At 37.6% G+C, this 16,259-nt stretch overlaps 1 protein-coding gene across 18 annotated transcripts in view; it reads right to left on the reverse strand.

Annotated features, from left to right (window-relative positions):
* Nucleotides 1-16,259, reverse strand: part of INPP4A (inositol polyphosphate-4-phosphatase type I A) — a 109,972-nt gene that overhangs the window by 24,755 nt on the left and 68,958 nt on the right. For 7 of the 18 annotated variants that reach the window (XM_019623017.2, XM_019622978.2, XM_019622980.2 and 4 more), the window contains 10 exons: nucleotides 14,878-15,031; nucleotides 13,878-13,968; nucleotides 13,023-13,170; nucleotides 10,026-10,156; nucleotides 9,589-9,693; nucleotides 8,799-8,907; nucleotides 6,668-6,685; nucleotides 3,940-4,123; nucleotides 2,433-2,651; nucleotides 572-842 (listed from right to left, as the gene is read on the reverse strand). In XM_019623017.2, coding sequence (XP_019478562.1) covers nucleotides 572-842; nucleotides 2,433-2,651; nucleotides 3,940-4,123; nucleotides 6,668-6,685; nucleotides 8,799-8,907; nucleotides 9,589-9,693; nucleotides 10,026-10,156; nucleotides 13,023-13,170; nucleotides 13,878-13,968; nucleotides 14,878-15,031 — 1,430 coding nt within the window. The remainder of the gene's footprint in view (nucleotides 1-571; nucleotides 843-2,432; nucleotides 2,652-3,939; nucleotides 4,124-6,667; nucleotides 6,686-8,798; nucleotides 8,908-9,588; nucleotides 9,694-10,025; nucleotides 10,157-13,022; nucleotides 13,171-13,877; nucleotides 13,969-14,877; nucleotides 15,032-16,259) is intronic. The other 11 variants (XM_019623034.2, XM_019623027.2, XM_019623025.2 and 8 more) reach the window with 6 other exon arrangements.

The following is a 16,259-nucleotide window of genomic DNA, read 5'->3' on the forward strand; positions in this document are numbered from 1 at the left end:
CTACCTTCCAGCTATATGAAGCCTAACTAATTGAGCCCTTCAGCACCACAGCTTTTGACAGTTTGGGTTAAAATCTGCTCTAAACTCCCATAGGTTCACTCTTCCAAGCTGAGCTCAGCCTAACGGGACTACTTGGCTCCCCCTGTACACTTTGGCAGCCCAGTTGGGATCGTTAGCAAATCACTTCTCCTGTGCTTTATTTAATCTTTTACAGAGGCTCACTGTAATAAGCTTTAATCACTGCAAAGAAGCTGAAGCCAAGAGGAAAGCTACCAGAGGTGATTTTGGACATATGCTAACCCAAACACCTGTTCTACTAGCTTAAAATACCCAGCAGGAAAACCAAAAGCCATTGCCATTAATGAAAGATTTAGCGATGATTTCAGTGGGGTTAGGATTTCAAAGTTATGGTCTTTGCAGCTGCCAGTACACCACCAGCCCTCTCTGCCTGACAAAAGGGCAAAACACCAGCACTGAAATAAAGACACATGGAAGAATGTCATGAGGCTTAGAAACGATGCCAGCGCACAGCGAGAGAGCAGAAGTGAGAAGCGGTGTCTGGCATACGCACTTGTCTTTCTGAGAGAATGGCATGCACAGGATGGGGTGGATGATGGTGGTGGTGAGGATGTTGGTGGTGAGGAAGATGAGGTCTCATTTACATCTTCTGGATTTATCCAGTAGGCACGGGTGTCCCGATTACCTTTCTTACTAGTACAGCTGATGTCGCACTGGAAAACGTCTTCACAGCTGTCGCTTTGCAGGCGCTCCTTCTGGAGAAGTTTGTCCACTCTCTGTATAATGCACTCCAGACTTTTGTCAACATTCAACCAAACTTTCTCCTTAAAAGAAAACATTCCTTTCTCAACTTAAAAAGAAAAAAAGACATTAGGTAACAAATCCCTCCAATTTTCTCCTATGATTTCAGTCCCAATTCTTTTGCAAAGTTTCTGTGTACTCAGAATTACCACATTAGTGCACACACAGACTCTCTCTCTATAAATAATGTATGCCAGCATGTCAGCAATATGCAGCAAAGTCAGTGCAAGGTGAATTGTAAAGTTACCTTCGAAGTACATTTGCTGAACAATTTTAAGTGCCTCCTCCTTCACTACACTATTACAATTGGCACTGCTGCTTATTCTTTTAGACTCTACAAGGAAATGCTTTGCCAGTTTTGCTGATAAACGTTTACTTTTCTCCCTTAAAGTTTCAACTCCTTAAAGCTCAGAGCAACTAAAATTCAGTGACAGTCTTTCCTCCCTTTAAAAGGGCAGCAGGAGATTATATTCTTCATTCTTTTCAAAGCCAGGAGAAAAGGAAAAAAGAACTGTCATTTCCTTACATGCATGGCTAAGCCCAAATGCAAACTAAAATGCAGAAATAATTTTAAATTTAGAAATCTGGTGAAAGAGAAGAATATCTCCATTTAGTCAGATAAAAGCTGATCTCTTGCTTTATTTTTAAAAGTGATTATTTCAGTAAATGCAAATGCTACTTTAATAGAAGCTGGTCAAATAATTGGTCTTAGTGATCTATTGATTTTGTACTGCAGATAAACTTACTCAACAATACAATTAACTGAAATAATAGGAAAAAATACTCTTAAAGATTGCATAATAATTATAAACAACCATGCATCTTTTTTACTTATGTAACTCAGAGTAATAGATAAAATTAGTGTATTATATTTGCATCTAATTAAATGAATTGGCCTTATTAGCTTGTTATTATTTTAAGCCTGACCCTCGGTCAGAGCACGCCAAAACAAAATCAAAATCAAAATTTCCAAAATGAATTGGATCTCATTTCTAAATTGGAACAATTAATCTTTGTTTTAAGTTACCTTGATTATTTCTGAGATTTAATTTACTTCAATTTATACTACGCAATGACAGAATTTACACAGACCAATTCTTGTGTCAACTGGCAGTTTTTTGTGCAAATACTTTTTAGAAGCTATTCATCATCAAAACAGAGATGGACAGCAAGTCCCAATATTTAGATGAGAATACAAAACAAGAGAAAAGTTTGAAATACTGAACTGTATAGCTACCACATGTAAAATATGCATCATTATGGAAAAGTGTAAGAGCCCTTTGTAGTATGGTCAGTTTACTTTAAAAGTTGTTTATTCTCCCTTGGAAGTGACTTAAATAAATGCACCAATTGTGATGATCTCTGGTGCTTAGAAGACCCAGAATTATTTATTAAAGCCAGTAGCCCTGTGGCAAGCAGTAAATGCACACAGGGTGGACAGAATGCCTTTGCTAGTTGACCAGTTCCTTCCTTAGGTGACTAAGATGCATACAAATATACTCCAAAATATTAATCCTAAGCCTATCTCATGAGCAGATACAGACATTACAAATGAAAGAACAGCAAACAAAACTAAAAAGAAACTCCATCATCACCCCACAGAGCAAACATACCCATTCCTCTTCATGCCAGTCCACCTGCAAAGAAGATCGGCTGTTTCGTCCTGTCCATCTGGCCACTAGTGTATCTTGATCGTTCCTCAGCATCACTTGTTCCCCTTCTCCAGAGGTTGGAGATGCCTTTGAAGCTATATAATCTGGCCTTGCAGCATTCAGTCCATGTATTGAATTTGCCAACAACTTGCAGTCACAGACTGTGACGAGTTGCCGGGTCTAAAAAGCAATAATACCCCAACATTTTAATCACCTTGCCATTATTCTGTACACAATCTTTATTATATTCTTTTACAGAAAGAATAAAAAACATGCACTGGTATTTTGTAAAGAAAACAACAACTGCTTTGGAGTCTCCGAGATGTATTTAAAAGCATTGTATGGCATGGCCTTTGAAAGCTATATAGGATACTAGAACAGAAAAGATAGCTTTCCAAAGTCTTGTAGTTACGGAAAACATCACTGATAAATGTGCAATTTCTAACACCTCTTCACCTTCCATTTGAAGAAACCTTCAAACAATGGTCAGACATTTTTATATTTCACCTATCTGTCTCAAATCATAGCACACAAGACTTAAGAGAAAAGCTGAAAATGTAACTACTGATCAATACAACCTGTTTCCTTTCTTAGTAATCTTGTATTAAAGGATAAGTAATGTGAATACGAAAAAAAAAAAAGACCTGTTTGTCTATTAAATAAGAGAAAGCCCTCACTATGCTGTATGTATACTTTGTCCAGCTGTAGAAAATCCTGTGGATTAATCATATATGCTGCAGTGCCATTTAGAGTGAATATTATTACTAACACATTTGCATATGGTCACATTATCTTTTGTGGTCTACAAAGGTATACACATAACCCCTCAACTGGGACAATTTATGGCTAACTGACTGAGCATATGCCACTGCCATTGCTGCCATTTAGAACCCTGATCTACTTCAGGGTCAGAAGCAGTCACTAAAACTGTAGTTGGCTTTTGTCCCTGTAAATGACTGTTCACAGTCTGTCTTCTGTTAACAAACGTCAAGAAATAACTGACTCAATCACTAACTCAGGCAAAGGCTGTGTCACCATTATTCCTTATTTCACCAGTGAAATACTACAGAAGAGTTTCATTTATGCAAGCTTTGCCCAGTTGCTGCTGCTTGACATATGACTCAGAGGGGCATTAAAAGAAACAACATGGTCATGGAGAAAGAGAGTATAATAGAAAATGAATGAAATGTTCATTTCTGGATTACAGTGAATCAACAGAGGCAATCAGAGGACATTGTTCTCCGCTCTCAAGGCAAGGAAGTGTGAAGAACAGGAGAAAAAACAAAAAGTGCAGCAAATTCTAAAGCAGATTTGATTTTTTTTAATTTTTTTATTTTTATTTATTTATTTTATTTATTTATTTTTACAGACTATGCATTTTATAATACACTACCAGATCAAGTAAACAAAAGAAAGAGAGAAAAAAAACAACAGTGTTTTTCAGTGTGAAGATGAATTACTCTCCTACCTTATCTGCCAGGATGGCAAGCGTTCTTTCAAGGCCATTAGCTGATCTATCCTTGGCAGCTCGTGAGAGCCTTTCTGCGTAATAGCTCACTTGAGTTTTCAGGGTGTTGATTTGTGCAATGATTTCCTTTGCTCTAACAATGTCCTGTGGAATGTATATTATTGACTGGGAACCTGTTGAAGTGCTGAAAAAGAAAGATGGATTTTAGGGGTAAAATGGCTCCAGAGGTACACACTTTGCAGTAGCATGCTAGACAATTAATGGCAGACAACAATAATTTGCCTAGCAATCAACAGTGAAAGGCCAGTTGGCAATTGCACAGCAGGAGCATGATCTTAGAGCCTTCTCTGCCTTACTGAAAGCGTTAGGATGCAGATTTACTAATCCCTTATGCCAAGTGTCTGAGGGCAGAGCTCGTATACCAGAGGGACAATTTTGCTGAGGAGAAAGTATGGGATAGATTTTGCCATCTGAGACAGAACCAGCATTTGCAGTGACAGCTTGCCCCACTCTCTCCTTACAACACAGACACTTCACTGAGATCTCGTTTGTAAAACAGTGCTGTTACACAACTATTGTTGTCACCCTAGCAATGAGAAAAGGAAATCCACTTTCTTTCCAATACTAATAGAGAGTGTGATATTAACAAAATCTTCTTCAGCTAGTAAATCCCGCTAGAATATCTTTTCCTCAATTGCCAGGCTGACTAAAGTTACTCCAGCAAAAGCAATCTTAAGAGACATAAAAAGCAAATTATTTACCAGGCTAACCAAAGGACTCTGCCCTTGTTAGCACACATGGTGTTAAACTATGGCTGTGGTACAACGGTCTCTGTTGCAGACACAGCTCTGACTGCACAAAGCTACACCGAACTAGCCTTTTCCACCTAGAAATGGAAATAAATTATACAAGTAAAACACGTCTATCTTGATACACTGCAGCTCCACTAAGACCATTTACTTGGTAGTGGAGAAGGTGAGTGTTCACATGCTGTGCTTAGACATGTACAGCAGCTAATTTTGTAGTTAAGATTCATGTTGGACACTTGTCTGTATCTGATAAAGGGACTGTAGCACTTCTAAAGGGTTAGTTAATCCTAACTGAGAAAAACTATTCACAAAAACTTCTTTTTAGCTTAGGACATTCATTTAAACCAAAACTTCCCTTTGCCAAGAATTACCCTCTTTTTCTGATCTCCCAGTGAGAAATCTACACAGAGATCAGGCCTATACTTCAGCTCCTGCTGTCTCAAGTGTGATGCCCATTCACGATGTAGCAACAAGCATGAGGTGACATCCATTCAATATTATCTTAATGTTACTCCTTTTTTTCCACTCACAAATGGCTTCAGTGTAGTACAATACAGAAGAACCTACTGTAAACCTTGAGCTCAGCAGTGCCTGAAGAGAGAAGTGCTGCTGAGACTGCATGGAGAAGAGCTTCCTTTCTAAGCACAGCTGCCTCAGGTCACTACATCTGGGAAGTTTGAATTCCATTGCTATTCCTAGAGCAACACTGTTCATTTCTGCAGTGTGTCTGTGAGGTAACACACGAGAGTTGCATGGGGCATGCTTTAAAATCACTGCAACAAATACCAGTTCTTGCCCCTTGAGAGATATAAAGGCAAGAGAGGACCTTGATCTCATATCTGCCTGAGCTCCTTTACAAAAGATGGGAGATTCATTTTCAAAGGATGAAGTGCAGAAGTGAGTCTTGAGTTTTCTTATTAGTGTCCCTCTGGTCAGCCACTCAACTGGAGCAGGGAACAACCGCTCCCCAGTACTGCTATGTTATACAGCAAATTAATCTTAGCTCTTAGGACTTTCACTGTACATGATTCGTGCTCTATATTAATGAGTGATCTTAGTGACAATTCCTCTGAGCAATTTTTTTCTACGACAGTGTGGTCAACATGCATAAAAGACGTATTCGGCAGAAAAGGCCATGCAGCATACTGAGATCTGGTTTAAATTGTTACACTTTTAATCACAAAGATTTGCTGGGATGACTGGAGGAAAATTTTACAGCATAAAGTTCACATAAATCCACTTTCCAATCTGCAATTGCTTTTTCAAATGAACAGCTCCTATTGCACTGTATCAGCAAGTAAAAACACAGGCTTGCTCTGCTTAAACTCTCAATTCAAGGGATTCAGCTTTCAATATGAGTGACTTAGGGCAGAACTTCTGCACTGCTGAACCATCAAGTTTCATTTTCATAGCACTGAGCACCATAACATGCAGACAGATTAACAAAAAAAACAAAACAACCATGCCCAATCTACAACTACAAAGGTTCAAGGATCACTGGCAGAAGATTTAGTTGGTGACCCTGCACATGGTAGTGGGGTTGAAACGATAATCATAATGGTCCTTTTCAACCCGGGCCATTCTGATTTCTCTAAGTGATTTGCACTGGAAATAACAGAGGCAAAGATGCAAAATTTTCACGTTCTGCTCTTAGTTTTCTAATATGTTTAGAGAGATCCAGGAAGCTGCTCATTATAAGCAAACATTGCAGATGAAAGGAAGTTCCTTCATGTATGTTCTACAAAGCAGCTACGATTATTTAGAGCACAATTAGGGATGCCATGATGCATGACATTAAAAAAGCCCTGCACACATTGAAACACACCACACCTTTGCCAAAGAAAAGAAAGAAAAGAAAAAGAAAACAACCCAAAGAACAGAAGCCCTCTCTACAAAACTCTCAGAAACAGAAAACTCACCAACACTCCTCATAACTGCTAAAAAAAACAAAAAACCAAAATAAAATTAGCAGATTGTTAGCAAATACCAGAAGCAGAAAACAAAACCAAATGTTTGTGGGGAATGACATATTTGTGTCATCTTTTCAACAATGCAGGTACAGACAATTAAACTCGTAAGCAAAAAACACAGATTGCCAGATGACCATGTGTTGTTCTGGGGAAATGTTGTGGATGCAGTACGTGCAATTTTGCCAAAAAAAGGAGAAAGAGCTGAATAATCTTTCATAACAATGAAACTGAGGAGATGGAACTCAATTCTACTATACTGGATTTTATGATAAAATAGAAGAACCATCTTACCAGGGAGATCATAAAAACCTATTTTATACTAACAGCTATGAAGAAATGCATATCTTCAAAGTAGGACTTCAAGTTCATCTTCCAAGGGAGCTGAATTTCTGGTGGCCCACAGGAGTGGTTTTATACTTTAAGCCCATGACAGTAGGTTTCATTTATAGAACACAATGTCTTTCACAATGCATTTTTGTTAGTCTCAAACATCAGACTATTTTTTTGTAAGCTTTCTATACTCCTAAATAGCATATATTTCTGTATTCTCTTGTAGAATACCTGATTCTCTATTCTGCTGCATCAAAAGCCTATTATGATTATCGGGATGATTATGTTATTTGGGCCTCCTTACTTCTAAGATAAATAGGAATAAATTGCAACACAACTGTTAATTGCCTTTTAAATGAGTACTGGAGGAGTAAAATTTCGCCCCAAAGTGGCACTACACGGTAGCAGGATGATCCACAACAAGTACAAACTTCTTTTGAGCACACACTACAAAGAAATTACTCTAGAAATGTGGAACCTGCAGTTCTACTGGACCCAGAAAGTACAGTTCAGTAATGTTTAGAAGAAAAGTACTGGATAGAAATTAATCTTTCTGGTCACCTTAGTTACTGGATAAGAAAAAAAAGAAAGACAAAAAATTAAGACATTACTGGAGTGAGGAACACTGAAGTCCCTACACTGACAGAAGGAAGATATTTCAGAAAACAATTGTGGTTTTGAAGGAACAGGAAAAGTAACATTTTTTCCAGGTTTATGTTTTCCCTAGTCACATCCTAGTCTAAACTGGGAATATTTGCAGCAAGCCTACTTTTGCTCTTTTCTTACCAGCACCTGACGGATGTTCACAGGATGTTGCTATTTATTATTTACTGTCAAAACTGATTCTGTAGTTGGCAGATCAGATCCAAACCCTATAAATCCTTTCTTCGAAATGACACTAGAGAAGTCTCCTTTCCCTGCCTACAATGACTCATGTGACTCTCATCGTTCCTCAAATTCTCCATATTGCAACAAAAGTAATGCAGACCCAAATTGCTTTATCTTTCCCTTGATACCCTTAAAAGTAGCCCAGGATACCATTAGTCTTTGCTGCAAGGGCACATTGATAGCTCTCCCTATACCATATGTGACCTTCCCATTTTCTGCTCTTTTTATAGAGTATTCGTGGATGTATTTCCAGAGAGGTCACTGTCACAGACAGGACTGAGGAGCTTTAGTATCTAGCCTGCACAGCAGAGTAAGGTCAGATTCAGAAGCCTGACCAACTCATAAATCTTGAGGCAATACATATATGAGCCTCTAGCAATATTCTCATAAATAAAACCAGCTGACTATCAGGTACAGTTGTTTGGTACTAAAGAGAGTTCAGCAATAGGACCTTAAAACTATGATAGGGGCACAAAGTCTGAAATTCATGTGTTCAAAGCATGATGTAGGTAGCTAAAGAGTTTCTAAAGGCACATTTTCGTAGTCTGCAATTTGGTAGAACTCAAACCCCACACTTGAAGTTAAACTAAATGAATTGACAAATATTGAAAAAAATTAAAGACTTCACTGAGAGAACTACTAGAAAAGACCTGTCACTAAAGAAATAAATACAGTAACATACAGGGGAAATTGTTTCTCCTCTTCCCTTTGGAAGAAAATACAGAATAATCTTTACAGTGTATAGTAGAACCACTGAATGAGGTGCAAGAAAAACAAAGAATGGAATGTTTTTTCAAATCACTGAGCACAGACTGTCAGGAAAGGGCACAACATCAGCTGACACAACAACATTTCTACTTACTGTTTCTTTGCCTCTTCAAATTTATGCAGCTTTTTCCTCAAGCCACCTGATTTGAAGCCTTGGCAATGAGCTGCTGGTGCTCCTATGGTGACTATATCATAGTTCTGATCTGGGATGGACAAAAAGGACTTACAAATGAAAGCTTGTGATCTTTATGCAAACAATCATGGAAATTCCAAAACTATTCTGAAAGTAATTATGTAAAGCTTCATGCCAGTGTTTTGAAGGATATATAAAACCTGTATCATTTGGCTCTGGAAATTCATCAGGTACTTCTGAGTTGAAAAAGAACCCTACTTGAATGCAGGTACTTTATTTCTTAATCTACAAGTCTGTCTGACAGAGGCATTGAGTTGGCCTTTCCACCAAACCTGCCACTAGTGGAATCCCTAACACTGATACACAGAACAAGTGTATGTCCACGGTTAGTGGGAATTACTGTCAAAAGAAGAAATAACTTAGGTTATTTACAAAGAAAGAAGCTTGATGTGAACAAACTGGTGTGATTTTGCATTACCCTTTATGATGGCTCCTCAGAAAAAATTCACAAACTTAACAATAAACAACAAACAGTATCTCTGACTATTCTGACACAAATCAAGGGACCCTGTAGAACAAGGATAACTACACCAACACCTCTTTTACAAAGAGATTTGGAATTCAAAGTAGAAGGTGCTATAAAAATGCCAAGTAGCATTAATAACACAGAACAGCAGTTTGTGGGAACTTGGCTATGAAAAATGAAAAAAGAAACAGAACAAAGTGAAGAAAGATAGAAAAAAGCAAGTACCTGATCCTCCATCATCTTGGACTCTCATTCTTTGTATATGTAAATTTGTAGGAACAAATTCCAACTTTTTGTCAGCTTTCAAGCTACTGGCTTTAAATGAAGGACCTAAGAAATCAGAAAAAAGATTGTATAAAAATTCTGCATCTGCTTAAGCTAAACTATTCAAGGGGTTTCATTCATTATTTGCAACATGCTAAAAGAAAAGCAGAGAAAAAAACATAGAATAAGAGGGGTCTTTCTCTAACTGTTCATAATTCTACTATACATTCAGGTAAAATAAGAGGATTAAGAGAGCAGACAAATATTTCTAGATCATTATCAACCTCATAACAAACATTAATAAATAAATATCTAAAAATAGTATTTTATTTTTTTTTACTCACTAACAAGCACAATTGAGAAGTGTCATTTTATTATAAAAAATAAATCTTGCTGACCTTTGTATTGATGCAGGTCAGTTAGATTTTCCTGATAAGTTAAAATAATTGTTTGGTACTGAGTAACTATTTGTCGCCGAAGGCTTTCCCAACAAGGAGATAATTCTCCCAATTCTTCTAGTTCACAAACCCTAGGGAAAGAAGAAGAAAGAAAATAAAGAGAGGTTGAGCTCCATTGTGCACTTGACTAAGTTTCACACTATAGCAATGTAGCTAAATTCTCAGCTGATGCATTCTGAACTCACTCCTGTCACCAGACTGGGAAAATACTCCCAAACATGTCCCAAAGCACAGCTGTTGAGCCCTCTTCCAGGGAATTGAGGTTCTTTGCAGGCAGAACAGACTGTACCCCAAGAACTCCAGGTTTTAGTCAAAACCAAAGCTTTCCACCTTCTGCAGAAGCCCTCAGACTATTTGGTGATTTACAAATGGTGGGCACTGCCATTGTGTCAGGTGACTTGGGACAGTTAAGATCCACCCCACAGAACTTTGGTGGCTCTCTAACTAAATCACAACCATGACAGATCTTAGCTGGGAGATCAGCACCCAACACTACAAGGAATATCTGTGCTGGCCAGATCATCTACAGGACAGATTTAAGGCCAGGCATGGAAAGCTTAAGAAGTGAAAGCATCAATAAGGTTTTGGAAAGACATAAGGTCACCCAACAAAGTCTTAATCTGCAGTTTCACTTTAGATGGAATACAGGATGACTGAATACCCCCAGATCTGAACGGAAGAGCTCCTGGCTAGAAGAATTCAACAGAACATCACCAACGAAAATGTAGAACAATCATCTGTCAAAAAGATTCAGCAGATTTTTTGCTGCTGATTCTCAATACCCCTAACCCATAGCTTTAACTATTTGTTTTTATATAATTTGAGGGAGCATTTGGCAGAATAATTTCTACTCTACAGTAGATAGGACCAAATTAACACCAGGCAAACTTCAAAAAAAAGCTTCAGATTGATTTTCCAATATGCAACAATGTAAACTGGATGTATCAATGACTTGGAAAAAGACACTTCTTGTTTCATCTTGTCAACTGTTTTTGTGACCAACTAGTCAAGTTCTCTTCTCAAAGCACACCAGGCATTTGAGCCCAGGTCTTCCTAAAGGAAATTCACAGTTTAAAACTTTGTTTCCTTGTTTATTCCACCTTGTTTATTCCTCCTGCTAAGACAGCAGGAGGTGTGCATATCATAAACAATTAGGTAGTCAAAATATCCCCCTGATAAGGTGTTCCCTTTCAAAGAGTTCTGGGCCAGAGCAGTTTTACGTAAGAGACAACAGCTGTGATTAATACAAAGGCATTTTACAAGTTACCACATTGTTAAGACAGAAGCAGCTGTGCCTGTGTAGCTGCTCAGCATTCCTCTGGGCTACAGCACAGTGAATGGAGAAAAGTCTGAGATATCCAGCTGAATACAGTTTGTATTCAAATGTGCCATTTCCCACACTGTTTCAAAACACGGCACTACTTCAGCACTAACATAACAGCAGCAGACCTTAAAGAAAAATAATTGTTCATTTAGAAACATAAAAGCACTGGCAGAAAATAATTCTGCATGTTACTGTGGTTTACCTCAGCTGAACTGAGAGAAGGAAATCCTTCTTGGAGATTACACAGAAATGGTGTTTACCTTTCAGCCATGCAACTCAGAGAATCCAGAGTTCATATTAGACATCACATGGGCTGTTACTAACCTGGAATTACATGCAGTATTCATCTATCAATCACTGCATGACTTTAGCAAGGCCTCTGAGCAGTCACTTTTTATGGTTAAGGCTTTTAGGAACTTCACTGCCCACATTCTTACAACAAGCCACATCTATTTTCCCCATTCATCTAAATTTTCCTTTTATTATCTTCAAGTTCTTAGATCACATTTATCCCAGATGGCACCTTATGGGTAAGCTTGGCGGCAAATGTTTACATTATCTTAGCTGTATGCCATAATGAATAGAAGCTTCTGAATGTATTGTGAGGAAAGCTGTAGAGAACCAAAGATATAAAATAAACAATGAATAACTCATACCTAAACATGTAATGGTGCATCCCAAGGCCCCTCCACCACAAGTGCAGCAAGATAGCTATGCAAGATAGATCATTCTTTTCCTACAAGTCTTAGGCCTTAAAGGTTCTAAGACAACTGACCTTACTCCTTAGCAAGTACACATTTCTAAAAAACAAAACAGCATATAAAATCCCCATGGACGTTAGAAACTCTGTCATCATGTAGAATTTTTTTTTCCCTAGATGACAGCTCTCACTGCCATCTTCTTGTGAAAAGTCGTGAATTTTACAAAAGAAAAAAATACTTGCCTCCATTGTGGACTATTTCTGCCTGCTCGTATGGATTAACATTTGATTTTCTTTCACAGTATCCCAAAGGACAGAAATGTGTTAATATAGGATACTGAGAGCACTAAATAGCTTTATTTTTAGTTAAAGTCAGGCTTAATTAGGCCTCTAAGAGGGGCATTCAAACATAGCTAAAGTAAAAATCAAACTAAAAAATAAGATTAAAATTCTTTTACCATCCCTAAGGAAATTCTGTTTTTGTTTTTGAAGAGCACATAAATCACTCGAAGTGACCCTCTGCAAACCACAGCCTACAACTGTAGGAAAATAAATCTAATAAATGAGTATGCTGCCTTGAAGAGTGATGAATGCTTCAAAAAGAACAGATAACTGCTATGTGCAGATGACTGCAGAATGATTCTAATTGTGCATTCTGCCAACAGTTCTCTTCCATCAGCACACCTGTACACTCATGTTATCTCACACTGAAGCCCAGCCCCCACACGCTGACACAAAATCTTGCTTGCTGTAACAGCTCAATCAGCAAGGAGCTGCTTGTTGTTTTTTTTTTTTTCTGTAGTGCCTCTGTGCTTTAACACCATTATATTACATATATTACATATTCCTTGGTAACTCAATAGCATCCACATCCCTCCTGTGTGACTGCCTATGCAAACCAGCTTGTGCTCACCTTGCTGCATCTTCTTCCAGAAGAAGCTTCACAAATTGCCTGGGTATGTGCAATGACAGCACACTCTCAGCCATTTGCTCCAAGATTCTCAGGTGGTTTCCATCAGTGGTGGGGAAACGATACATCCGGCAAATGGCACCACCAAACACTGAGGAATTAAAACCATGTTATTTATGCATAAGCTTTAAGACATATAGGGTTACACAGGGTTAAGTGTACAAAATCTATTCAGTTTTTTGTTGCTGTTGTTGTTGTTGAAGTGAGTGGATTTGATTCACTAACATGTTGTAACACACTGATATACAGATCTGGTTCAACTAGGCATCAGCTTAGCTTTTCCAAGGATGCATGTTCTGCAGTGACTCCCCTACTAGCATTCACATGAACAGCTTCCAAATGATTTAAAATACCATTAAGGAAATACAACACAAATTCAACTTCTGAAATCCTTTTATTACATACTGTGCATTTTCTTCTCATGCAATCATTTGCTGGAAAACTCATCTTTCTTCAAGAAAAAAAAATCTTTTAAACAACTGTTTTTCTCTATTCCCTTCTTCCCCTTTGTCAAAAAAACCAAACCAACCCTGCTTATGAATAGCAAATTACAAGGAAAACTTTATGGCACAGTCAACGTGATGAGGAAAGTTTGCTTCTGCTGCTTTTACTATGCAAAATGATAGTGCAGATGATAAAATAATTTGTTCTTGCGCAATCCCTGAATGGCTGCTCTGTCAGTATCCTGTTCCCATTCCAGCAAAACATCTGCTTAAATGCCCTAGGGCTAAAAGCAGAGAGAAAGAAGCTTAGCTTTTGCAGACACTGAAATCCTACTTGTTACAGCCCACTGCTTACCAGATTTCAGTAGTGCATCCTTCCGTAATGAAGCATATTTGGATCTGATTCCTAAAGATTCTGTTAAACTTTCATCAACTGGTAACACAGTCTAAACAAAAATAAAACACAAAAAGAAAGAAAAATGAAAAACTCAGTGCCAGGGTAACATGCAGTGATGACCCTTCTAGATAGACTTAAAAGGAACATTCAAGACAAAGTATACTTAAAATCTATGTTTAAAAAATATTACACATACATTTTCTGTGGACAAAATCTATCATTGGTTGAAATAATAAATCCACTTAGACACTCCAGTTCAAGTATTATTATTTAATTCTACTACACAGTTTGAAACATCATAGTAAATTTTATCCAGTCCTTCAATTACTTCATGTTATTGTACCTCACAATCTTCAAAGCTGCTCCAGCAATATATACTCCAATATATGCCCATTACAGGTTTGACCTGATACACTGATCCTAATACACATTATGACTGTGGTACATGGGTATGGCTGCAATTATCACTAGTATCTTCTGCATGCAAGATTTATAGACTTAAGCATATGTCTAGGTTGAGAAATCGCTATGCCTGCGCTCAGCCTTTTTGAGCAGATCACACAAAAAAGTCAATATTAAAGTAACTTATACAGTTTAATTAAAAATCCTTTCAGGTATTTCTTTTAAGTAAAGCTGCCTGTGAAAGTTCCAGAATTGAAACTGCTTATGACTTCACCAATGCGGTAGGTATGCTAACAGTGCTACAAACCTATTCTGATGAAAGCCATAAACACTTGAAGTTAAAGCTCAATCACTGTAAACTAAATTTTTTCCCAAGATTTTAACCCCAAACATGAGCAACAAGAGCTCCATTAGGCTGCTTCTCACAATACTTTGAAATTGGGAAACGCTAATAACAAAATGGACAGGAAAGTTGACAGCAGATCTCAACACAGTTTATTTCAATGCAGGCAATAAAGCTGTATGTTTCTGAAGCTGCTATAATGGTCATACTCACCCTTCCATTAATTGTATCAGGTGACCTTGTCACTGGAGGCCTTTGGTCAGTTTTTTCCTCCATTTGCCATCCAATAACTGTAATGTTACCTACACGGTCACTTTCAGCAGACCTGCAACAAATACTCTGCGTTGAAATTTTTTTGGAGGTGGACCTGTTTATCAACAAGGGAACACTTATAAAAGACTATTAATCTTTGAATTTCATAAACATTTTCAATAGGAATCTTCGCAACTTAATTTTACATGATCTTATAATAAGCTACTCAAATAAGAAAATGCTGTCCTCGTTGCTTAGGGATATATTGTACAGATCTCCTAATAGAAAGCAATCTAAAACTATATGTGTGCCTCAATACTTCTGTAAAACCAGAATGAGGAATTAGTTTGTCATAGTGAAAATAATATATATATATATATATATATATATATATATATATATATATATATACATATGTAGTGAACATCCTGGAGCACATCAGGCACAGCACTGTTAGCTGGTCAACAAGGTTAAGATCCTCAATGGAAGAAGGAACATTGAAGTGGGAGATAATTCCAGACATCAGAGAGGTGCACGGAAGCAAGTGCCAAGAACACCCAGGGACCTTGGCCACTAACATCTGAGCACAGCAAGAACTGATAGAGCAATCTGCTGGTGGGGATGGATGTTGAGTCCATATGAACATATGTCTGAGGAGGAAGGGATGGAGAGTGGGAGGGAGTATGAGAATACAGTATAGCAAAAGTTCTAACCTTGCTGGTTCTCGAAAACAAACAAAAAAAGAACAGTACCAGATCTACCACTGCTGCCATTTATGCTGTCTCATGTCCCATGACACAGAATAATTTTGGCAAAGATCTATATTATTAATTGAAGATAGATTCTGAATGGCATATTAAGATTGTTTATGTTTTAAAATATGCTGTGAAAACCAAGATAAATAATAATAATAATAATAAATCCCTGGAAAAGACAACACTGGAGTGGTAAATGAAATAAACACACAAGGCTACAATAAAAGGTCTAAATATCCAACTCCAGTGTGTTTACAGACGCTGCTTAGCATTCAGCTAATACATCTGAAGGATAATGTGACAATTAAAAGACATGTGTGCATCACAAATTGTTATAATAAGAATACATCTGATATCAAAACAAGCAGTTATGAAAGCCCATTTTCAACTTTGTCATGAAAGAATAAATCTAACAAAATAGCCACATTTATCACACAAACATGAAACTGCTGCCCTCACATTCTTCCTCTTTTTCACCCTTATCTTCATGCTTACGATAAATTAAACTATTTCACTCATTATACCACTGATATCTGGTATTCTCACTCACTTTCTTCATCTGCTCCCCCTATTAAATTATGCTAGCTT

Source organism: Meleagris gallopavo, chromosome 1 (genome assembly GCF_000146605.3).
Source record: "Meleagris gallopavo isolate NT-WF06-2002-E0010 breed Aviagen turkey brand Nicholas breeding stock chromosome 1, Turkey_5.1, whole genome shotgun sequence".
Lineage (NCBI taxonomy): Eukaryota > Metazoa > Chordata > Aves > Galliformes > Phasianidae > Meleagris > Meleagris gallopavo.